This window comes from Ursus americanus, chromosome 22 (assembly GCF_024610735.1).
Source record: "Ursus americanus isolate L20-20 chromosome 22, mUrsAme1.1.p, whole genome shotgun sequence".
NCBI lineage: Eukaryota > Metazoa > Chordata > Mammalia > Carnivora > Ursidae > Ursus > Ursus americanus.
Window position 1 is genome coordinate 26,472,918 of NC_142148.1, and position 27,101 is coordinate 26,500,018.

At 39.4% G+C, this 27,101-nt stretch overlaps 1 protein-coding gene and 1 long non-coding RNA gene across 2 annotated transcripts in view; one reads left to right on the forward strand and one right to left on the reverse strand.

Moving 5' to 3' along the window:
- The window catches only part of LOC148108048 (uncharacterized), a 305,012-nt gene that overhangs the window by 259,562 nt on the left and 18,349 nt on the right, over positions 1 to 27,101 (reverse strand). The window lies entirely within an intron of this gene.
- DEFB129 (defensin beta 129) lies at positions 10,276 to 12,618 on the forward strand. Its single transcript, XM_045810665.2, is given in 2 exon segments — positions 10,276 to 10,333; positions 12,027 to 12,618. Coding segments are annotated over 2 exon segments (570 nt in total). The 3' UTR covers positions 12,539 to 12,618.

Below are 27,101 nucleotides of genomic sequence, written 5' to 3' on the forward strand. Positions count from 1 at the left end.
GATACTAGAATGATGAATCCATGTCAATACATTTGCCTAAACCCATAGAAAATACAACACCAAGAATGAACCATAATGTAAACTATGGACTTTAGGCGATTATTATATGCTAATCGTAGCAAGTAAACCACTCTGCTGGAGTTTGTTGACAATGGTGGAGGCTGTGCAAGTGCAGGGGCAGGAGTATGTGACAGATCTCTGTATCTCCCCCCACCAACAATTTTGCAATGAACCTAAAATTTCATTTAAAAAACAAAGTCTTGGAGTGCCTGGGTGGTTTAATTGTAATTGGTTAAGCGTCCAACTCTTGATTCGGCTCAGGTCATGATCTCCAGGTCATGAGATCAAGCCCCACATCAGGCTCCACGCTCAGCACGAGTCTGCTTGAGATTATTTCTCCCTCTCCCACTGCCCCTTCCAGTTGTGCTCTCTCTCTTTCTCAAATGAATAAATGAATGAATGAATGAATGAATAAATGAATAAATTTTTTTTTAAAAAAGAGGAGGAAGAGGAGGAGGAGGAGCAAACAATTACCAAAATAACAAACTAAAAAGCTCCTACTCAACAAAGAAAATAACCAATAGAGCGACAAGGCAATCTATGGAATAGGAGTGAACATTTGTAAACCACATATCTGATAAGAAATTAATATCCAAAATATTAAAGGAACTCCTACAACTCAGTAGCAAAAGAAAAATTAACCAGATTTTTAAAAACAGGTAAAAGACCTCAATAGAAATTTCTCCAAAAATATACAAACGACCAAGAAGCATACGAAAAGGGTGCTTGACAACACTAATTATCAGGGAAATAAATGCAAATCAAAACCACAATGAGATTATCATCTTATTCCTCTTAGGATGTCTATTACCAATAAAACAAAGTTAACCAGTGGTGGCAAGGATATGTAATTTGGAACCCTTGTACGCTGTTGTTGGGAAGAAAACTGGTTTAGCCACTATGGAAAACTGTATGGAGGTTCCTCAAAAAATTAAAAATAGAACTGCCATAATGATCCACCAATCCTATTCCTGGGTATATATCCAAAGGAAATGAAATCACTAACTCAAAGAGGTATCTGCATTCATATTCACTGTAGTATTATTCACAATAGCCAATGCATGAAGTGATCTAAATGTCCATTGATGAATGAATGGATAAGAAAATGTGGTATTTATGTATGATAGAATATTATTCACCCTTAATAAAAAAGGAAATCCTGCCATTGTGACAACACAGGCGAATCTGGAGGATATTATGCTAAGTGAAATCAGCCAGACACAGAACAGATGGTACATGATCCTACTTAAATAAGGAATCTACGTTAACCAAACACACAGAAGCAGAGAGCAGGATGGTGGTCACCAGGGACTGGAGGGAAGATGAAATGGAGAAATGTTGGTCAAAGAGTACAAAGTTTCAGTTATGCAAACATGAATAAGTACTGTACAGCACAGTGCCCACAGATAACAATATTGCATTGCATACTTAAGAATTTGCTAAAACAGTATATCTTATGTTTAGTGTTCTTATCACTAAATAAATTAAAAAATAGATTTTAGGGGTGCCTGGCTGGCTCAATTGGAGGACTGTGTGAGTCTTGATCTCAGGGTCATGAGTTCAAGCCCCATGTTGGGTGTAGCAATTACTTAAATAAATAAAACTTTTAAAAAAATAAATAAAAAGTAATTTAAATTAATTAAAAACAATAAAAATATATTTTAAATGATAAAATATTAAATGTTCAAATTTAAAAAATAGATTTTAAATGTAGGACGATTTTAAATAGATTTTAAATGACTTTTAGAGGTCATACATGTATTTGAGTATGTGGTGTTGATTGTGGTGACGGTTTCACAGGTGTATACCTATCTCCAAACTCATCAAATTGCATACATTAAGTACATACACCTTTTGGATGCCAATGATACCCCAATAAAGTGGTTTTAAAAAAAAGAGAGAAAGCTATTTTCAGATAAAGGAAAACTAGCAGACCTGCTCTAAAAAAAATACTGAAGAAACTTCTTCCCAAAAAGGGGGGTGGGGAGGGAGGATGGAACAGAGGGAAATGGAACTTCAACAAAGAAGAGCAACAGAAATGGTAAATATTCTGGTAAATACAATAGACTAGCTTTTCTTCCTAAGAGCTTTAAAATATGTATAGCAATTGAGAGCAACGGTTATATGTCTCATGTGGTTTTCATTATATGTAAATGTAATATATATGACAATATAAAGAGGATAGTATAAAGGGACTTGTAGAGTAGTAAGAATACTACATGTCACTCAAAATGATAAAATATTAATTCTATGTAGATTATGAAACGATAAGGTTATATATTGTAATCCCTAGAGAAATTACAAAAAAACTATATGGTCAAAAAAAAAAACTAAAAAAATTTTAAAGAGATACTAGAAACATATTCAAATAATCCAAAAGAAGGCAGAAAAGGTGAAATAGGGAGATAAAAAGACAGAGAACAAACAGAAAACAAATACTAAAATGGAAGACCAAACTCCAAACATATTGATAATCATAGTACGTGCAAATGATTTAAATACAAAATTAAAAAATGGATAGATTTTTATTTCACTAGACAATTAGTGACCCATAAAAGATCCAGGGCTTATTTTAATATTTTTTAATTGTCATAAAACAGACATAACATAAAATTTACCATCTTAATCATTTCTAAGTGTACAATTCAATAGTGTTACATACATTCACATTTTGTGCAACCAGTTTCCAGAATTCTTTTCATCTTGCAAATCTGATACTCTTTACCCATGAAACAATAACTCATTTCTCCCTCCCCTCATCTCCTGGAAACCACACTTCTACTTTCTGTATCTATGAATTTGACCCCTCTAGGTACCTCATGTAAAAGGAATCATACAGTATTTGTCTTTATTGTGACTGGCTTATTTCATAGAGCATAATGTCCTCAAGGTTCATTCATGTTACAGCACATTTCAGAACATCCTTCCTTTTCAAATATGCATAATATTTCATAGTATGTATTTATCATAATTTTGTTTATCCATTCATTGGTCTGTAGCTTGTGTTGCTTCCACCTTTTGATTATCATGAATAACGCTGCTATAAATACGAGTGTATAAATACAGCTTCTAAACCCTGCTATCAGTTATTTGGGTCATATACACGGAAGTGGATTGCTGGATCATACGGTAGTTCTATTTTAATTTTTTGAGGAATTGCCATGCTATTACACTTAGCAACTGCACCATTCTACATTCCTGTCAACAGTGCACAAGAGTTCCAATTTCTCTACATTCTCACCAACGCTTGTTATTTTCTGGGGTTTGCGAGAGTAGCTACCCAATGGGTGTGAAGTAGTATCTCACTGTGGTTTTGATTTGCATTTCCCTAATGATGAATGATATATTGAACATAAATGGATTTTTAAACTATTATATGCTATTTATAAATATATACATATATTTTGTATGGAAATAGTCTCAAAATAAAAGGGTGGGAAAAGATATACCATGCAAACACCAGGAAAAAGAAAGCTGGAGTTACTGTATTCATATCCAACAAAGTTGACTTCAGATCATGGAATAATATCAGGAGAAAAGGCTGGCTTATAAAACAATAATATTGATGTCAGGTTAAAAATTATATAACTAAAGTATATATATATATATATATTTATATATGTAACAAATATTTTATATATATATAATACTAAATATATATAAAACTAAATACACAATATCTATTGTGAATAAGCCAGAGAGATGGAGTTATAATGCTCTAAATCTTTATAAGGAGGAGAAAGATACTAATTAACTTTAGATTTCGATAGGTGAGTATGTATAATAAAATTTCTAAGTTAACAATTAAGTAAATATAGTGTATGCCTTCCAAACAAGGGATGGGAAAAAATTTAAAGTGAAAAACATTTAATCAATCAAAAGACAGGCAAGGAGGGTCCAATTCAAGATGGCAACGTAAGAGGATCCTGAACTTACCTCCTTCCACAGTCACACTGAATCTACAGCTACATACAGAACAATTTCCACAGGGACGGGGGACTAGCTGAACAACTCCTACACATTGGACAAATGGACCTACACACTAAAGTAGGTAGGAGAGGCTGAGACACAATCTCCCTATAAATCCCAACCCCCAGCATGGCAGGCATCTATTTTAACACACATCCAGGGGACTACTGAAATACTCTCCAAAGACTGGCGCTGGTGGGTGCCACACTGGTGCTCTCCCTCTGCCTCACTTCAGTTCACCACTATCTCCCAGAAAGGAGCTTGTACAGCATCTGGCCCCCCCAGGTTTTGCTGCTGCTGCCCAGGGGACACCCTTAGACTGCCTGCCTCTAGTTGCCAGCAGGGCTTACACTTACAGGTCCCACAGGACAATAACAGACTGAGGTGCCCAGTCTCTCTGTGAAGGGGTCTATCAGCTTATCTTCGGAGCTGCAGCTGAGAAGCAGTCTTCTAATTAAACACACTCTAAGAACCAACTGTTATCCTCTCCAGAGACTTCAGAGGAAGGCACTTATCTTTGCTCTCTCCCTCTGCTGCTACAGAATACCACTATTGCCCAGAGGGGAGTTTATACACATGTATTGTGCCCTGGTTTTTACATCTGGTGCCCCAGTTTTTGTGGCTGCCACCCAAGGGACAATTCTTGATTGCCTGGCTCTGATGACCAGCAGAGCTTGCATTCATGGGCCTCATGGGATTGTAACAAATGGAGAGACAGTTCTTGGCTAGCTACCAAACCCACAGAGCACAATGCAGGGACAGCAGACTGAAATACATGCACAGCCTTTCTGTGAAAGAAGCTTATTTCTTATCTTGGAGCTTCTGGTTTGGAAAACATCTAGAGGCCTACTGAGATGCTCTCTGGGGACAGAGGCCGGTGGCCTCAATCTTTTTACTTTCCCTCTGCCTCACTCTGAGTCACAAGTATCTCCAAGGAAGAAGCTTGTGTATTCACAGGGCACCCAGATTTTTGCAGCTGCCACACAGGGGACATCTCTTATCACCTGGCTCTGGTAGTCAGCAGGGCTTGCACTCACAGGGCCTGCAGGACTGTTACAAAGGAAGAAAGAATTCTCAGCCAGTTACACCCTCCTGCAGGGCACAGCACAGTGACATCAGATTGAAATGCATCCCCAGTCTCTCTGTGAAAGAGGCCTATTAGCTTCCTTCACAGTTGTGGCCTGAGGGATAGGCTTCAAATTAAACACACATCTAGGGTGCACCAGCAATCCTCTCCAGAGACCAGGAAGACCAGCAGGTGCCATCTTCATGCTCTCCCTCTGACCTGCCCCAAGTCATCAGTGTCTCCAGGAAAGGAGCTTGTGTATACATCTGCACCCCAGCTTCCATGTCTGCCACCCAGAGGACACATCCCTTGAGAGCCTGGCTCTGGTAACCAGTGAGGCTTGTGTTCACAGGTTCAGTGGTATGGTAGCAAAAAAAAGAAACAGCTCTCAAATGGCTATTTCCCTAGAGCTCAGTGCAGACGGAGCAGACAGGAATGCCCATCTCCCAGTCTCCTCCTGGAAAAAGTATATTCACGTATTTTAAAAGTTGCTGCTTGAGTCAGGCTTCCAATCAGCCTGAACCTAAGCGCTGACTGAGATCCTTCCCTTTGGAACGCTGACAGGTCTTGTCACACCTCAACTATTGGTAGTCACTAAAAATAAATTAGGCTGCTTGGACAATCACAACGATTTGAGAGACAACCAAAGCCAAGGTAAGGTTGAACAGTAAGATTCATCTCTTACTTGAGGCAAATCCTTCAAGACTGGGAGAAGTGGCTGTTTCATCTAATGCACAGAAACCAACACACAGAGTCAAGGAAGATGAAGAAACAGGAATATGTTCCAACAAAGGAATAGAATAAAACTTCAGGAAAAGATCTTAATGAAACAGAGATAAGTGATTTACCAGATAATGAGTTCAAAATAACAGTCATAATGTTGCTCACCAAGCTCAGAAGAAGAATGGATGAACAAAGTGAGAAGTTCACCAAAGAAATAAAAAATATATATATTAAAAATTACAGAGTAAAAGTCACAGAGCTTAAGGATATAATAACTAAATTGAAAAGTAGAATAGAGGGTTTGACAGCAGACTAGATGCAGTGGAAGAAAGGATCAGTGACCACAAAGGACAGTGGAAACTCACCCAATCAGAACAGCAAAAAGAAAAAAGAATGAAAAATAAAGAAGAAAGCTTAAGGGACTTGTGGGATAATACCAGGTGGACCAACATTCACATTGCAGGGGTCCCAGAAAGAGAAGAGAAAGAAAAAAGGGCAGAAAATTTATTTGAAGAAATAATGACTGAGTATTTCCTTAACCCTGGGAAGGAAACAGACATCCAGATGCAGGCAGCCCAGGGAGTTCCAAAAAATATGAGCCCGAAGAGACCCACACCAGGCATATTATAATTCAAGTTTCAAAATTTAAAGACAAAAAGAGAATCTTAAAACAGCAGAAGAAAAATAACTTGTTACCTACAAGGACCACCATAAGACAATGAGCAGATTTTTTTTAACAGAAACTGCAAGCCAGAGTAAAGTGGCACAATATATGTGAAAAGCACTGAAAGAAAAACTGCCAACCAAGACTACTTACCTGGCAAAATTGTCCTTCAGATTTGATGGAAATATAGAGTTTTCTGGATAAGCAAAATCTAAAGAAATTCATCACAAGTAGACCAGCCTTACAAGAAATGTTAAAGGGACTTCTTTAAGCTGAAATGAAAGGGAACTAATTAGTAACAGGAAAACATGAAAGTATAAATTTCACTGGTAAAAGCAAATACATAGTAAAGTTCAGAACAATTTAATGTTGTAAAGGTGATGGGTTAATTACTTATAAAGCTAGTATGAAGGTTAAAAAAACAAAAGTAGTAAAATAACATAACCACAATAATTTGTTAATGGATACACAAAATAAAAAACATAAGTTTTGACATCAAAAGGACAAAATGGGAAGGGGAGAGAAATTGTAGAGCCTTAGAATGCATTTGAATTTAAACTGTTATCAATTTAAATTAGACTGTTATCAGTTGTTTTATGTAAGCTTTCATGGTAACCAAAAATCAAAAACCTACAATAGATACACAAAAGATTATGAGAAAGGAATCTAAGCATACCGCTACAGAAACCTGTCAAGTCACAAAAGAAGAGAGCAAGAAGAAAGGAACCAAGAAGTAACAAAACATCCAGAAAACAATTAACATAATGGCTATTAGTGCATGCCCACTAATAATTATTTTAAATGTAAATTCTGTAAATGTAAAGACATAAAGTGGCTGAATGGATGAAACAATAAGACCCATCTAAATGCGTCTACAATAGACTCAATTCAGATATAGGTAAACACACTGATTGAAAATGAAGGGATGAAAAAAAAAACACTCCATACTAATGGAAACTAAAGGAAAACTGGGATAGTTACACTTATATATCAAACAAAACACACTCAAGGCAAAGACTAATAAGAGACAAAGAAAGTAATTATATAATGATGAAGGAGTGATCCAACAAGATGATATAACATTTCTAAATGTCTATGCACCCAACATAGCAGCACCTAATAGATAAAGCAAATATTAACAGACTTAAAGGGAGAAATTGCAATACAATAATAGTAGGAGACTTTAAGAGCCCAGTTTCATCAATGAATAGATAATCTGGATTAAAGATCAATAAGGAAACATTGCGCTTAAACTAGGCATTAGACCAGACAGACTAAACAGACATATACTGAACATTTCATCTAAAAGCAACAGAATACACATTATTCTTAAACATACATAGAACATTCTCCAGGATAGATCATGTTAGGTCACAAAATAAGTCTTAGTAAACTTAAGAAGACCCAAATCATATCAAACACCTTTTCTTTTTTTTAAGATTTTATTTACCTATTTATTTTTATTTGAGAGAGACACTGTGCGAGCATGAGCAGGAAGAGAGCGAGAGGGAGAGAAAGAAGCAGACACTCTGCAGAGTGCAGAGCCTAACACGGGCCTGATCTCACACCCTGAGGTCATGACCTCAGCTGAAATCAAGATTCAGACACTTAACGAACTGAGCCATCCAGGCACTGCACAAACATCTTTTCTGACAGTAACTGTATAGAAACTAGAAATTAATTACATGAAGAAAACTGGAAAACTCACAGATATGTGTAGATTAAACAACATGATACTGAAAAACCAATGGGTCAAAGAAGAAATAAAAAGAGAAATTTAAAAAATACCTTGAGACAAATGAAAATGGAAATACAACATACCAAAACATATATGATGCAGCAAAGCAGTCCTAAGAGGAAAGATCATAATGATACAGGCTTAAGAAACAAGAAAAGTCTCAAATAAACAACCTAAGTTTACACCTCAGGGAACTAGAAAAAGAAGAACAAATTAACCCCAAAGTTAGTAGAGGGAAGGAAATAACAAAGATAGGAGTAGAAATAAATGAAATAACAATAAAAAGACAATGGAAAAGATAAATGAAATTAAGAGCTGGTTTTTTGAAAAGATAATTTGTTTATGGACAAATCTTCTCACCAAGAAAAACAGAGATTCAAATAAAATCAGAAATGAAAGAGATGTTATAACTGATACCACAGAAATTGGATTTGACACCAAAAGCAAAAATAAGTAAATGGGACTATATTAAACTAAAAAGCTTCTGCACAACAAAGGAAACCATCAACAAAAAGAAAAGGCAACCTACCAAATGGGAGAAAATACTTGAAAATCACATATCTGATAAGGAGTTAACATCCAAAATATATAAAGAACTCATACAACTCAACAACAACAAATTTGGTTAACAAATGGGTAAAGAATCTGAATAGATACTTTTCCAAAGAGACATACAAAGGGCCAAGAGGTTCATTAAAAGGTGCTCAATATCACTAATCATCAGGGAGATGCAAATCAAAATCACAGTGAAATAACACCTCATACCTGTTAGAATGGCTATTATCAAAACGACAAGAAATAACAAGTGCTGGTGAGGATATGGAATAAACAAGACCCTCGTGTACTTTTGGTGGGAATGTTAATTGATTCAACCACTATGGAAAACAGTATGGAGATTCCTCAAAGAATGACAACTAGATCTATCATATGATCCAGCAATTCCACTTCTGGGTATTTTTCTGAAAGAAACAAAAACATTAGCTCAAAAACATACATGCATCCCCAAGTTCATTACACCATTATTTACAATAGCAAGACATGAAAGCAACATTTAGTGTCCATTAATGAATGAAGGACAAAGAAAATGTAATATATATAATGGCATATATTTGGCCATAAGAAAGAAAACAGTGCCATTTGCAATAAAATGGATGGACCTTGAGAGCATTATGCTAAGTGAATTAAGTCAGACAGAGAAAGACAAATACCATATGATCTCACTTACATGTAACATCAAAAAAAAAGATGAACTCATAGATACAGAGAACAGACTGCTGGTTGCCAAGGTACAGAGGAGGAGCTAGGGGGCAAAATGGGTAAAGATCATCAAATGGTACAAATGCACAGTCACAAAATCATTAAGCCCCAGGGGTGTAATGTCCCGCATGGTAACTATAGTTAATAATGCTGCTTTGTATATTTGAAAGTTGCTAGAGAGTAAGTCTTAAAAGTGTGGTGATGGATGTTAACTAGACTTACTATCAATCATTTCATAATTTATACAAATATCAAAACTTTATCTTGTATACTTGAAACAAATATGTTATATGTCCAATTATATTTCAATAAAAGAAGTTAAAATTATGCCAGGAGCTGCCTCCAACAAACTCATTCAACATGCATGTACTGAGCTCTGATGTTGATCCAGTGCCCCTACTAACAGTGGAGACACCAGTACAAAAAAGACAAGAGACAATCCTCCGAGACTCTATGGTTATAGCAATTTCTATGCTTCTGACTCTCCCACGTTAAGTGCCTTAGGCATAATTAGCTGACAAATAGAAAAACAAACATATTACTCTTGCCATGCTCACATATTAAGAAGGGATGCACTTTCTTTCATATCTTATATGTCTTATGTTTCCCCCAGGACCAAGAGCAGGAAATGTGTTGTACAGAAGAAAGGCTGTTCTGGGACAGAATCAGTGAAAACGTAACTGCTATGAGCTTTGGCTGCACTTCACTGCTCATGGCCTAAGGCCATGAAGAGGCCAATAAAGGCTGGAGCTCAAGAACACCAACCCAGATCCAAGGCTTCCTCTCTGGCACCCAGCCATGAAGCTCCTTTTTCCTATCTTTGCCAGCCTCCTGCTACAGTACCAGGTGAACACAGGTAATGTGGAATCCTGCATTTAGAAGGGGTCAGTGTGGGGAAGCAGGGATTTGCCTGTCCATGACAATGGGAACCCCAGTAATGCTGAAAGAGGAGATGCCCGAACAGATGGCTGAAGACTTTACCTATTGCCTCAATCATGCACCATCCCCCATGCATCCCCATAGGCCCCAACCCTAGACTCTGCCTGATGGGGATACATAGAGAGCTATAGAGAAAGCAGGATGTTTTCTGTGTACTCAGAAACTATCCAACATATAAAGGCTGCCTTCCTGCCCTCACATCGTTATCATCTGGCACTCAGCCAAGTATACCTCATTTATGCTCTATTTCTAATTTAAACCATCTCTTGAAGCAAATGTTCAGATTAGTTTATACCTTGGTATAATAAGGAGGAAGTCCTTACCCTTGTGTTCAAAAAATCTCCTCTAAGGATCCAGTAAATAGGTCTACGTTCTCCATCTCAACTTTTTCAGATTTTCTCAGGCTTTGTCTTCTTGGAAACCCCCAAATCACTCATCAGGGCATCTAGGAATACATTTTGGCAAAAGGCTGAACCAGAGGATTGGGCATTGTTTTTTGGAAAGAATAGAGAAGCATGAAAATTTGTTTCAGAATAAAAGAATCACCCTGATATTTAGAATAACTGGCAAGGGTCAGGGAAGAAAAAGTGAAAGAGTCAAAATATTTCTAATGTTTTTATCTTGGGACCTTTAAGAGAAGAGCAGTAACATAAGCAAGTTTGGCTGTGTCATCTTGGGTAAAGTCACTTAGCCACTTTGAGCCCCAAATTCCACATTAGTATAGCAGGTTAATCAATGTAGCTGCTTGAAATATAAGAATTTTACTGTTTGGTCTCTGGAGAGAAATGATGTTGAAATGTATGTGAATCTTAGGTGCTACATAAGTTTCTTGTTATTTATGGGAAATCAGCTGAATTGTAGTTCTCATTAAGAGTACAGAGTGAGGGAGAATGTCCTTGATTCAGGAAAAAAGGTGAGACACTGGGATGAAAAAAAAATTCAGCAGAGGAAGTACTAAACTGAGCAGAGAATTTAGAGCTATGGATAACCATGTGGGAGTTCCCTGGATAGAGATGAGGTCAAGGCTGTTTTGATGAGTAAGGCCTCTGAGGGACAGAATGTCCAGAGAGACTACAAATGATAGAACACCATGCCCCAGGAACCACAGGTCAAGCACTTGTCAAGGAGCGTGAGTGAGGTCATGCACCACTGGATTTGGCAAGAAGTCAGCATCCTGAAAGTCCTAGTCATCTCTTTTGAAAGTCTTTCTTGGATTAGTTCTATGACAGATTTTGCTCTTGCTGGTATTTCCTAGGGTCATGAGGAGAGAGCGATGCTCCGTAAGTGTCTAAGATGTCTAAGTGTCTAAGTTGGAGTGTCTAAAATCCTATTCTGGAGAAAAAAAAATGTATTCCCTTTTCTCCTTTCCTTTATGTGCCCTAGATTTTTAAAGTTACTCAATGGGGGGACTAGAGAGATTTATTTTGGATTTCAGGGGTGTACAGAGACTTTCTTGCTCTGCCAGGTGCTTCCACCAACATCCCTAAACACTGTACTTAAAACTTAGCATTAATAAACACCCTCTTGTTCTATGCCTCACCCTTCAGCAGTCTTAACATCACATCTAGCTAGTAACCTTAGCCCAATGGTTTTCTCTTTTCTTTGTGCAGAGTACTTCGGATTGAGACGATGTTTAATGGGTTTTGGAAGATGCAAAGACCACTGTGCCGTGGATGAAAAAGAGATACAGAAATGCAAGAAGAAAAAATGTTGCATTGGACCAAAAGTGGTTCAAATGATAACAAACTACATGCAGAATGAAATGTCCAACACACTTGGAGAAGGCTCCCAAGAACACCTACAAACTACCAAGAATTCTGATGCTGAGATACAAACAAAAAGTCAGATTTTATCTCTTCTCCCCCAAATCAAACGCATCAGCCCTTTTGCCCACATCAACACCCTCATCAGCCCAAATGCCACCAATGTAAACTCTCTCATCACCAACCCTGTGTTCTCAGGAAAGATTTCATATACTGCTGTTTCTACCAAGAGAGACACCAAAGAAAGCAGAAACTCAGCTGCTGACTCCCCACAACCAGCACCACCGCCATAGACGCTACCAACGACATGACTGGAGCTGGAGGAAGCAGATGAGCAGGGCTGTGGACCTTTCCCTTAAAGCACCAAGTTCCTCTCTTCTTTGCTAGCTGTAAAATGAAACATAGGACTGTTTCCTTGGTCATCAGTCATTCAATAAATACTGTTTCAGCACCTATAGTTTACATAATGTTATCATTCGCACAGAAACCTCACAGAGGAGGTAGAGCTGGAGAGGAATGGAATTTTAGTTTGTATGCCCAAGAAAAAGCAAGCACCAGGAATGGTGACTGTAGCATTGAATTTGGCTCACGGATAGCTCAGATTAGGCCTCTGTAACAAGGATTTATGGTTCTCATATGATGTGCCTTCCTTGAGGTAACAGGACAAAAAACAGCAAAAGACATTATTTTCTTTTTTCATAGGTTTTGTGGAAAAGGCCCAAATGCAAAAACAGAATGTGGGGGTGGCAAGTCTACCTTCCCCACAAAAGCGTATAACCCAGTTCAGAGCCATTTAAGATAAAAATATGGGGGAATAGTGGAAGGGAGGAGCGGTAAGGGAGAGGCACAGGACTGCTATCTCTGTCCAAAGCATTTCCCAAAGGACAACAGGCAATAGGCAGGGTAGTGCTTCCAACAGATACAGAATGCAGAACCAAATGCAAATCCTATAGGTCATTTTGAATTTTCTAATAGCTACATTTAAAAAAGTAAAACTAGATGAAATGAATATTAATAATACATTTTATTTGATGAGCTAAATCTAAAATATCATTTCAACATATAATCAATATAAAAAATTATTTGAGATGTTTTGCATTCTGTTTTTGCACTAAGTCTTTGAAATCTCACATGTATACTACCATTACAGCACATTTCAATTCATACTGGCTACATTTCAAGTGGTAGCTAGTGGCTACCATATTGGAGAGCATCGGGTTAGAGAGTTTTGAGGGCACAAGCAGCTACTGAACTATTAGGCGAAGGCGATGATGCTAATCAAAAGACAGCCATGTTTCTAAGGGCTGTGGTATAAAATTGATCCATATATGAGCATCTGTTAATCATTCACAAACTGAGATGTAAACACGACATTACATCCCAGAATCTACTTTCTTCTATCCCAGGTCACGCTTCTTTTATTGCCCAAATTAAAACGGCACAGACCCTACTCCAGTTTCTGAGCATGTTCCTCTCTACTATCTAGTACCTCCTTCAAGTTAAAGACGACCTTTCCTTAAGCTACTGATTCTTTACTACAGTGTCACCCTAAGCAAGGCAAAGATTTTCCCACGATCTTTTTAAAATATGTTCCTGCAGACATTTCTCCAAAGAAGACATACAAATGGCCAATGGACACATGAAAAAATGCTCCACATCACTCGGCATCAGGGAAATACAAATCAAAACCACAATGAGATACCACCTCACACCAGTCAGAATGGCTAAAATTAACAAGTCAGGAAATGACAGATGTTGGTGAGGATGCAGAGAAAGAAGAACAGTCTTGTACCGTTGGTGGGAAAGCAAACTGGTGCAGCCACTCTGGGAAACAGTATGGAGGTTCCTCAAAAAGTTGAAAATAGAGCTACCCTACAACCCAGCAATTGCACTACTGAGTATTTACCCCAAAGATATAAATGTAGTGATCTGAAGGGGTACCTGCACCGCCATGTTCATAGTAGCAATGTCCACAATAGCCAAACTATGGAAACAGCCCAGATGTCCATCAACAGATGAATGGATAAAGATGATGTTACACACACACACACACACACACACACACACACACACACACAGAGGAATATTACTCGGCCAACAAAAAGAACAAAATCTTGCCATTTGCAAATGATGTGGACAGAACTAGAGGGTATTAAACTAAGGGAAGTCAGTCAGAGAAAGACAAATACCATATGATTTCACTCATATGTGGAATTTATGAGACAAAACAGATGAACATAGAGGAAGGGAAGGAAGAACAAAATTAGATGGAAACAGAGAGGGAGACAAACCATAAGAGACTCTTAACTCCAGGAAATAAACCAAGGGTAGCTGGAGAGGAGGTGGGTGGGGGGAAAGGGGTAACTGGGTGATGGGCATTCAAGAGGGCACTTGATGGAATGAGCACTGGGTGTTATAAGCAACTGATGAATCTCTAAATTCTACCTCTGAAACTAATAATACAGTATATGTTAATTAAATTGAATTTAAATTAAAAATATTTTAAAAATAAAAATAAAACATGCTCCTGGAAGTTTTTGTACAACACGAAAGAGTTGCCATACAAAGAATAACTTCAACTCCTGCTAAACACGTATCCCCTGAAGAACCCCAAGTATCTTACAGGCATGAGATTCCCTCCCTGCTACGCTATTTGCCAAACTCTTGAATGTCCGGTTTACCTTCCCACAGTTTGAGTGCCCTCTTCATTGTCTACCCTCCAAAAGAAGAGAAATTTCTTTCTCGTCTAAATGTAAGGCCTCCTTTTGAGTCCTATCATAGAACTCACCCGTCTTCTCAGCATGAATAATACTGGGGAATATCCTTCTCCATCTGCAAGCCAAGGAGGAAGCCACAGCAGAAATCAAACCTGCCAGTACTGTGATCTTTAAACCCCAGCCCCCAGAACTGTGAGAAAATACATTCTGTTGTTGAAGCCGCCCAGTCTGTGGTATTTTGTTACAGCAGCCCAAGCAAACTGATACAGCCCCAAAAAAGAGATGAGATCCTTTCCTCCTCCTTTCTGAGCTCTAGGTAAAAAGACATAGGAACCACAGGTGCTTCTGAGAATACCCTGAGCCTTTGTTCTGGGTTTGTCAGTCACTGACTCTCGGCAAGGCTGAACAACCTTACTAGGATTTTTAAACCCAAGATATCAGTTTACAAAAATTGTGGTCGGATGGGACAATTTATTGTTAATTATAAGAGTAAAACTCACAGAATGCACAGTGGAAGGCAACAAGCATGGAATGGTTATTTAATTGTTGTCAAATAATTTGGATTTTTGCACATACACTGGGTTTGAGTTTACTAATCAAAAGAGGGGAGGGAAATCTATTTCCTTCTCCTTGACGGTGGTAATGACACTGAGCAAATATGGCTTCTCTGCCTTCACAGTTTCAATCAAAATGGACTACAAATGTTATTCCACTTAACTGTAAGTAGGCCAGGTCAATGAGAAGGGGCTGGCAACTTTTTTGTGTTCATTTTTTTTAATATTTTATTTATTCATTTATTTGAGAGCTAGAGAAAGAGTGAGAGAGAGAGCACATCAGGGAGAGCAGCAGAGGCAGAGGGAGAAGCAGGCTCCCTACTGAGCAGGGAGCCCGATGTGGGACTTGATCCCAGAACTCTGGGATCATGACCTGAGCCGAAGGCAGACACTTAATCGACTGAGCCACCCAGGCGCCCTGAATTTTAAGTACATTCTTTACATTTCTTCAGGCATTCAGCAAATATTTATTAGCATTTACTCCTTCCTGGTCACTGGGCAAGACACTAAGGATTGGCAGATGAATGACCTCTGATTATTTTTGTATTGTAAAACACTTACAGTCAACCAAGATAGAGAAATAGAAAGTAAATGACTGTGGAACAGAAAGAGGCCGCAGTAAAAGTGCTCACTGCCACTTGCAGGTAGAAAGAGCCTCCAGAGTGCCTGGGTAGCACAGTTGGTTAAGCATCAGACTCAGGTCATGACTGGATCCCCGCATCCAGCTCTACACTTGACGCAGAGTCTACTTAGGATTCTCTCTCCCTCTCCCCACACCGCCACCTCCCCCCCCCCACCCCATGTGCTAGCTCTCTCTCAAATAAATATATCTTCAAGGGAAAAAATAGAGCCTCTAGCCCTGGGTAGGCAGGGGGTGTGTGCTGAGGCTGTGGAAGAGAGGAAACAGGGGTGGGCTCCAGGAAGAGGCAATACCTGACCTGTTCTTAAAGACCAAGTAGAGCTATGGGGCGCCCGGGTGGCTCAGCTGTTAAGCGTTTGCCTTCGGCTCAGGTCATGATCCCAGGGTCCTGGGATCGAACCCCGCATCGGGCTCCCTGCTTGGTGGGAAGCCTGCTTCTCCCTCTCCCACTCCCCTTGCTTGTGTTCCCTCTCTTGCGGTATTTCTCTGTCAAATAAATAAATAAAATCTTAAAAAAAAAAAAAAAAAGACTGAGTAGAGTTAGGTGTCTGTGTGTGAGGTGGGACTTTTGGAGGTAGGCAGGGAGGTTCAACACCGTGGCAACTGCATGACTAAGAGTGTAGGGGCAGTGGGGGCAACAGAATGTGTACTCTCAGTTGCCAGAGAACCTGGGTGGCTTTATCTGATCTCTGAGATTTGAGTGGGAGAGAATGTGGAAAGCCCATGTAGCAATCCAAGCTCCAAAGTCAGTGGCAAGAAGACCTGAGGGACCCTCATCCTTGACCTCCTCAAGATTACTGGGCAGCACTCAAATTATTCCTTACAAACAAGATGCATTCACTGTCTGTTGAACTCAGAGAAGATGCTAACAGTGTTTCTGGTCTCGAGGGAGTGAGGGATGTAGGGGTCTAACTTCAACTGGGTGATTCCAAACTTTGCTCTGGACCCACCCTTCCCCACCTCCAGCAAAAAAGTATATTCATCCCAGAGTAAGCTCTCTTGGACACTGAGTGTCAGAGGAAATCTTTGCTCCCAGAGCACCCCTCCCCACCCCCCCCTTCTCTACCCACATCCCCCATCTCAACCCCCATCCCCACACCTATCCAGGGCAGATTATTTCCTCTTGCTCCCTTGCCCTGCTCTCTCACCCAGAGTTTCTGGGAGTCTGCAAGCCTACAACCACTTAACTATTAACCAACCCTTATCAAATGCTGACTGATCGGCAAAGGAATATGTAAAGAAAACTGGCTGCTGGTTCCATTATGGAATGAATGGTTGCTGTTTTCTGAGTCTAGCTCTCTGCTTGTCTCCCAAACCAAATCATTTTTTGACTCCATCAATCACACTACCTCCTCCCCCGACCGCAAGCTGGGTGCTCAGACCTATGTCTCACCCCTTTTTTTTTTTTTTAATTGAAATTGGCCTGGCCAAAGTGAATGGTGTCACAAGTGGCTCCAGCTGGACCAATCAGAATTCTTTCCCAGGATATTTCCATTTGGAACTAAGATCTTGTCTCAGGACCTCATCCTGCAAAGGAATGAATCTGGTGCTGCTCTGAGCCACCTTCTCTATCACACAAAGAATTCTGTCTGCAGAACAGGACAACAAGATCAACACCCAGAGAGAAGCACATGGTTAGAGAGTCTGGATGACACTGCAATCACTGGACCCGGCTTGCTTGAAGCAGCCACATTTCTAGACACCTCAGATACTTGGGCTGATAAATGTCTTTTTGTGCCTAAGCTGGTTTGAGTTGGTTTTCTATACAAATTATCCCTGTTTCCATATTTAGTCAGAGGTTTACTGTGGTGTTCACTGCCTAACACACAAACAAACATGTACACAAGGCTGCGCCTGCTTCATATGCCAGCCCAAGGATTCGGAATATAAATTTGAACATTCAATTCAATCACTAAGAAACTCCATGAGACAGACATTTCTACCACTGATTGGCTGAAATGCCTTGGTGAGGGCCTGCAAACCTCAAGCTGGGCTAACCAATAAGCTAGGGCCAGAACTAGAAGTCCAATAATCTGAATGTCTGAGTCACCTCAAAATGAGTATGTTGAGGGGTGCCTATCTGGCTCAATCAGTGAAGCATGCAACTCTTAACCTTGGGGTTGTGATTTGGAGCCCCACGTTGAGTGTAGACATTGCTTAAAAATAAAATCTTAAGGGGTGCCTGGGTGGTTCAGTTGGTTAAGCATCCAACTCTTGATCTCATCTCAGGTCATGATCTCAAGATCATGAGATTGAGCTCCACGTCAGGCTCCACATTCAATGAGGAATCTGCTTGAAATTCTCTCTCTCCCTCTCCCTCTGCCCCTCTCCCACAGTGTTCTCTCTCTAAAATAATAAATAAATCTTTTTTAAAAACAAAATAAAATCTTGAAAAATATATATTCATATGTTGAAATCCTACCCCCAATGTGACCATTATTTGGAGGTGGGCCTTTGGGAATGGGATTAGTAACCCTACAAAAGAGACCCCAGAGAGCTCAGTCACCCCTTCCACCATGTGAGGACACAGTGAGAAGACAGCTATCCATAAACCAGAAAGCAAGCCTTCACCAGACACTGAATTGGTCAGAGCCTTGATTTTGGACTTCCCAGCCTCCAGAAATGAGAAACGAATGTCCGTTGTTTTTATCACCTGTTCTATGTTATTCCATTATAGCAGCCCAAACAGACTAAGACACCTGGTTAGTTATCCCAGGATTGCCAGGTGCAAAGTAAAGAACTGAGTGATCAGGCTAGTAGGGTGCCTGGAGAAAAGTGACCTAAAGACAAGGATGGCTACTTCGACTCAGCCAGGAGTATCCAAAAGATTATCTCCCTGGACATAGCATGCCTGCATCATTTCATCACACATATGGTAATGGGCCTCAAAAAGATGCATTCCTCAAATGATAGAATGAGAAGATCACCGATTTGTAGTCCCAAATGAAACAACAGATTCCAATAAAAATCATAAACAGATACTTAAAAAATTAGGTGAAATGTTGATGGAGAACTAGGTATTTGCTTGGTGTCAAAGTTTTACCCCACAGGTTATTAGCCAGTGACAGAGGGGGAGATGTAACTTTAGAAGGTAGAGATCCAGCAGCACCAACTTAACCCAGTGTCCAGACTTACCATGACATACTGGTACATTCTGAAAATGTGTGCCACCTAATGGGGTGTTATGTGAAACACACAGCAACATCGTGAAATATTACTGTCAAAATGTTTAACCTAAACTGAATGAACTATTTATATTTAATTGCAGGTTTATAGAAAATTCAGAGAACAGAAGAACAAATTAAACAACCTCACAAGAAGATAATCAGATGAATCAAGAATCAAGTTTTCTACAAGGAAACTGCCTCAGCTCTTGAAAAGACAATGATGGTGGGGGAGGGGAGTACTACCCTAGATTAAAAAGGAATAAAGAGCCATAACAATGAAATACAATGCATTGTCCTTCATTGGATTCTGGTTTGAAAAGGGAACAAAAAATTGTAAAAGACAATTGGGGACAATTAGGGACAACTGAATATGTTGTCAGGAATGCCATGTCCCCCACTAGCCTCTGGGGCGCACATTTGTCCATGCTCGCTCTGCAGATCTTGCCCTTCTGCTTGGCTCGTCCGTCTCTTGCTACCTCATAAAAAAAGATTCCTGATTTGCATCCTCTGGCTGCAGCTTCACCTTATAGCATTACTATTATTGCCTCAGTCATGGCCTTGACGCCTTTCCTCCAACCAAGGTGCCAGCCTCTCACACACACAACCCTTGGAGTCAGATTGACATGGATGTGAATTTTATTTCTGCTACTTACTCATAGTAAGACCTCTGCTGAGAAACTTGAATCCCCAGTGCCTCCAATTCCTTATCTGCATAATAGGGAGAATATTCCTTGCCTGGAATAACAGTTAAAAGTACTAAATGATATCACTTATATAACACCCCTGGAACACTCTGTAGCCCACAGTTATACTCAATAGAAATGGGCTTTTTTCCTTCTGTATCATAAATCAGGGCAGGCCTGTGTTCATCTTACATTTCTGGTCTTTCATTCATTTGAGAACTATTTAATGAGGACCTAGTATGTATGGGGTTAAGTGTTAAATTCTTGGGGCTCCAAAGTGAGCAAGATAAATAGGGTCTTGTTCTGATGGGGATTACATCCTAATGGCAGAAGACAGACATAAAAAATAAATTAATAGGGATGCCTGACTGGCTCAGTTGGTAGGCATGCAACTCTTGATCTCAAGGTTATCAGTTCAAGCCCCGTTCATGGGGCTTTATTTACTTAAAAATAAAATCTTCAAAAAAATTAATATATTATGATGTAAAACGAGCCTGTCTTTTAATTGGTCCCATGTCTTTGGTTTACTGCAGACCCAAGGTCACATGGGCAGTTATAAGACAACGTATGGCACCATGTAAGACAGTGCTTAACATCTGCTTCCGTCCCTGGGTCTCTGAACCCTTGCTCACTTGGGCATGAATTTATTTTGCATGGGAGAGCTGTTCTCTTCCATCCATTCTCAGTCCCTGGTTTGTTAATTGGTCCTCCAGTGGAGTGTATCTGACCCTCCAGCAATGGTCATCCTGACCATCCCAATTTGCATGTGGAAGAAGTAGCCTGGGGCCCCTTGCCAGATCCATACAGCTTCCCTCTTTTCCACATGGCTGAGTGTGCCCTACCTTACACCAAGCTGGGCTAACAGTCAACAAGGAAAAACACCATTTCTACCCGTCAGGAGCCCTCAGCCCAAGAATGGAAGAAGCTTTGTCTCTTGAGAAGTATCCAGGGAGCTACAAAGGACCACATTACATGGGGTTCACAGCTGACTGCTAAATATACCAAAAGAAATCAACGCCTCCATCAACCATGGATCTCTTGAGCTGTGAAGAGAAATACATGCTGAAGTGAGGATCTAAATACGTAAGTCCAGCCTCTCTGAGCATTACTCCGTCACAAAACTTCCTCTCCTCATCTAGGCTACCCATCTGGACATGACCCCAGGAAGCTCAGTTAAAGTAAGAAAAACATCTGAGTAAGAAAAAGCAAAGCATGGGAGAGGGAGGAGGACCCAAACCATGGAGCCCCCTGGGATCTAACCATCCATGGAAAGAACAGGGCCCAAGAGTAATTTGTTAAAATCAGTAATGTTTCTTTTCAGGACAGCTCCATGGGCCTAAAGTCAAAACTGTGTCTGATGAAGCACCCAAAGGTGTCACTGGCCCTCCAAAGTCAGCATCAACTATAGCACCCTGCACTGTCCCCACAAGTCTCGCCAGACTCCCCTTGACTTTCACACATAACAACTTTTTCCAGTAAGTAGTAGTTTTCTTCTCTGCAGATGAGCCCTCTGAGTAAACTCCTGTTCTGGGAAGGAGTACAGCTTTGACTTTGTTTAGCTTTATGTTGTTTTCGTATGGGAAGAGGGAGAGTAATTTGTTGAGGGTTCTTGAAGGACCTCCTCTGCGCTCTGAAAGGGCTGCCTGGTGGCAGAGACTTAGGTTTATGGTACAGATCAGTGGTCTGTGACATCTTCAACTTTGTGACTTCTCAAACTGGAGTGATAACCCATTAGTCTTTCTCTCTCTAGATAACATATTTATCCACATGGGTGATTTTTAATGGTCCGAGAAAGGCCAAAGAAATACATTAAAAAGAAAGGACAGGGCAAGACACATTTTAGGGGATGAATTACATTAGGAATGATTTTGTAGGGGAGAGGGAGGAGAACATGCACACTGTGTGGTTTTAGTTTGCTGACCAAGTGATCTTTACGAGATTAAGGGGGCTACATTGTATTCCTACTGTGCTAAGAGTGTCTTGATGACTGTCATTTTATAATAAGTTTTGGTTTTAGGGGCACCTGGGTGGCTCATTCGGTTAAGTATCTGCCTTTGGCTCAGGTCATGATCCCAGGGTCCTGAGATCAAGGCCCACATCGGACACCCTGCTCAGCAGGGAACCTGCTTCTCCCTCTCCCTGCCACTCCGCCTGCTTGTGCATGTGCTCTCTCTCTCTGTCAAATAAATAAATTTTTTAAAAATCTTTAAATAGTAAGGTTTTTTTATTTATTTTTTTGTTTAACTGGACTCCACGCCCAACATGGAACCCAACATGGGGTCCAATATGGGGCTTGAACTCACAACCCCAAGATCAAGAGTCACATGCTCTACCAACTGAGCCAGCCAGGTGCCCCATAATAAGTTTTGAAATCAGCAAGTGAAAGCCCTACCACTTTGTTTTTGTCTCAAAATTGTTATTATTTTTTGTCTTCGTATATGAGTGATAAGATCAGCTTGTCAGTTTCTGCAAAAAAAAAAAAAAAAAAAAAAAAAAAAACCCTGCTTAAATTTTCCTAGCAATTGTGTTGACTCTATAGTCAACAGAGCATACAAAGAGATGTTCAAATTCACTGGTAATCAGAGAAGAGCAAACCAAACCAACAATGGCACTGGTAAAGTTAGAAAGCTGGATAATGTAGGGACACAGGAACCCTCTAATACTACTTGGAGAAGTACAGACCGTTCATGTTTCTGAGAACAGTCTACTACTTAGTTAAATTCATTATACACTTACCTTACGACTCAAGAATTTGACTCCTCAGTATATCGCAAAGATGTTCTTGCCCAAGTTCTAAGAGGGCATGTACTATGTTGTTAGTTACAGCAGTATCGGTATTGGTAATAAATAACCAATCTAAGGCAATCTGGATAGCCATTCGGGAGTAGTGAATCAATAAAATTATATGGATGCATACATTAGAAATACAACACATAAATCAGGAGCAACAGATTCAATATACACATAGATTCGTAGGTCAACATTAGCTCTTACAGCCCTGAGTGAAAAAAATAAGAAACAGATGTATAATACCATTTATGTAAACTAAAAATACATGCAGAGAATAATACATTTAAAAGAACATGTAAAAGATATTCATTAAATTCATTCGAGCAAAAAGGGGTATACAGTGAAAGAGAAATGAATGGATAAAACAAGAGATGGGCCTTGCACAGACCAATGCTTATGTGTCATGAATGGAGGAGAGTGTTTAATTCCATAGTTGAGATCTAAAACAATGGTGGGGGGGTGAAAGGAATAGATAATAAGAGACAGAGTAGTTTGCACTACAGCCTAGACCAACTAGGAAGCTTTTGCCCACCCTTGGCCACAATAAAATCTTCAAGGCACAAGCCAGCGAAAAATCTCAATATACTTCAAAAATTCAGAGGCTCAGCTAACATGTAAGAATACAGGAGGCAAACTGTCTTTCTCTTTGGAACCGACTATGGATCTACAGCAACTCTGCCGAAGTGGAAGTCTCCATTATTTTCACGGAGCTTTGCTGCATTTCCTGGCCTATATGTAGCAGGCAACTAAACTACCAACTACTTTGTCTTCGCCACATCCAATCAGCACACTGCAGACCTGTGCTAATATTCTGTGGGCTGATAAGATTATCAAGCTTCCTGTGCATCTAAGGGAGAAAAAGTAAGACAAGATAATGAGAGAGTACTGCAATCTCTACCAGGTGAAAACAAATTGCTTAAAAATTACATGACAAGTAATCATTAATACTGTCAGTTGCTTTCTCTCTTGAGTAAGTCTGGGCAAAGAAAGAAAACAGAACTCAGTGTGCTTCCTACTGTCTGTCCTCCATCTTGAATTTCAGCTTTGAGCACGATCCTAGAAATAAACACATAATCACGTTGAAAGTACCATTTGATGCTAATGGTAAGATCACTTTGATTCTAGAGATTCTACAGATATATGACAAAGAACCCCTTATAACTCCGGGTTCCTCATATCTAGAGTTTACATCACTTGATGCATTCTAACACTTGAAGAATCTGAGAATTAAAAATCAATCCTGGTGAACAAGATCAATAAATGGAAGTTCAATTCAAAAGCAACCCATAGGGGCACCTGGGTGGCTCAGTCGTTAAGCGTCTGCCTTTGGCTCAGGGCGTGATCCCAGGGTCCTGGGATCGAGCCCCACATCAGGCTCCTCCGCTGGGAGCCTGCTTCTTCCTCTCCCACTCCCCCTGCCTGTGTTCCCTCTCTCGCTGGCTGTCTCTCTCTCGCTGTCAAATAAATAAATAAAATCTTTAAAAACAAAAACAAAAGCAATCCAGTGAATTAATAAGTGCTTTATCATAATACCACAGGGTACTAAGGGAAGGATAGCAACCTGGAAGGAGATCTATAGAAAAGTAATACTAATAATGAGAATATTTAAGAGTTATAGAACATTTTTAAAGTGCCAGGTACAGGACTGAGAAACTTGAATGTATTATCTCATTTATCCTAACAACAACCCTATACATACCATATAAATAATACAACTGAGGTGTCAATTAAACTGCTGAAGGTCACAGATAAGTAGCAGAACCAGGACTTGAGTCCATGTCTGTCTAACAGCAGAGCCCCTACACTTAGTTGCCACGCTACCCTGACTCCCAGTAGCAACAGCTTTGGAGCATGTGCCCAGTGCCAGTTACATACTACGGCACCTATATGGACAACTCATCTCATACTTTTAGCAATAGCTTGGAAGAAGCTATAGAGGACTTGATTATTACATCTGCTGGCGACCCAGCATTAAGAGGAGGAGGAGCAAATATGCCTATCCTAAAGGACTTAATAAACCCCCAAAACTTGGACAACTCCTGCATTTGTCAAATTTAAGACCTGGTTAGTTCACACTTGGATTATTACCTTCCCTTCTGGCTACCATACTGTAAAAAGAATGTAGGAGAAATGGCATTAGAGCACAGAATAGGAGCCATGATAATGAAAGTATTTAAATTACTGTTAAGAAACACACACACACTTTGTAAGTCACAAATTCAGTGGTAATACTATATGATTCTATTTTAAGAGATGGGAAGGAAAGGGTTAACAATAGTCCTACAATTAACCCTCTCCCTTTATCAGGGATGCTCCTGGAAGGAAAATAAAAAACAAAGTTGACTCTATCTGATCCCCTTACAAACATGTCAGCAGACCTGGCAAACTCACTAATGGTATTCACTAGCAGCATAGTCTTTGACAGAATACATCTGTTCTGAATACATCTAGAATTGTTTCTACTAAACAAACCTGGAATCTATAATTTACAAAGGCATGGCTCCTTGAAAAATGTCATGCATTTATCATGTTATGTAATTTTCAGAGAACAAAATGGAAATGTCTCTCAATGAAACATCCCCCTTTGTGTGAAATGCTCACATGCATCACTTAGACATCACTCAAAAATCTCTTATAAACCCAATCCACAGCTCATTCTAATGAAACACATAGGAGCTGGGAGGTGACATGGACACCACCTCGGACTTGTGCATGTTTCCCCTGTGCTTCATAATTACTTGTATCCTTGAAATTGTTACTAAAGCTTAACATGGGAAAGATCTCTGATTCCTGTGAATCTGATTTGAATCCAATCAATCTTTTGTGTTAATCAGGAAAGAAAGCAAATATTTCTGTTTAAATATATTCATCTCAAAATTTTTCAAAAAACCCATTCTGGAAAACAGTACGGAGGTTCCTCAAAAAACTAAAAATAGAAATACCATACAATCCAGTAATTCCACCTCTGGGTATTTACCCAAAGAAAACGCAAACACTAGCTCAAAAAGATATATGGACCCCTAGGTTTACTATAGCATTATTTACAAGAGCCAAGATATGGAAGCAATCTAAGTGTTCATCAACAGATGATGGATAAAGGAGATGTGATATATATACAATGGAATATGATTCAGCCATAAAAGAGAACGAAATCTTGCCATTTGCAACATGGATGGACCTAGAGGGTATAATACCAAGTGAAATAAGTCATACAGAGAAAGACAAATACCATAGGATTTCACTTTATGTGGAATCTAAAAAGCAAGACAACCAACAACAATAGTAGAAACAGACTCATAAATATAGAGAACTGGTGGTAACCAGAGGGCAGGATGGTGGAGGGGATAAGCAATATAGGTCAAGTGGATTAAGAGATACAAACTTCCAGCTATAAAATTAATAATAATTCACAGGGATGAAAGTACAACATAGGGAATACAGTAAATAATACTGCAACAACTTTGTATGGTGACAGATGGTAACTGCTCTTTGCACTGAGCTTTTCGTAATGCATATAATTACTGGATCACTGTATTTGTACACCTGAAACAAATACATTATGTCAACTACAATTTAAAAACTTGAAAAATTAAAATAAAATAAAGAACTAAGGGAAAAAGGTTTTCAAAGATGTGCTCCCTACATGGAAGTAGTTTGACTTTTTTTTTAAGTATTTTTTTATTTATTTAAGAAATCTCTACACCCAACATGAGGCTTGAACTCAAAATCCGGAGACCAAGAGTTGCATGCTCTACTGACTGAACCAGTCAGGTGCCCCAAACTGACTTTTTCTAATTATGAAGTTACATAAAGTAATTTTATAACATTCATATAAAATATAAAATTATGAAAGATAAAATTAAGAATCACAAATAATCCAGGGCACCTGGGTGGCACAGCGGTTAAGCGTCTGCCTTCGGCTCAGGGCATGATCCCAGCGTTATGGGATCGAGCCCCACATCAGGCTCCTCCGCTATGAGCCTGCTTCTTCCTCTCCCACTCCCCCTGCTTGTGTTCCCTCTCTCGCTGGCTGTCTCTATCTCTGTCGAATAAAATAAAATAAAATCTTTAAAAAAAAAAAAAAGAATCACAAATAATCCTTCCCAAAGATAAAGACCCTTAAAATTTGGGGTATATATCCTTCCAGATTTTTTTTTTTTTGTATTTTAAACACACATACATGTATGTATCAATATATATAACAATATATATAACAAACAAATAACTAGCTCATACTATCCCATAATTTTCCGTTCTTACTTAATATATCATTGACAACTTTTTATCTCATAAGTCCTCAATTACTATCACTGTTTAGAGCTGCATGGAATTCTAATGTGTTATGTACCATAAACTAGCAAATTTTCTATT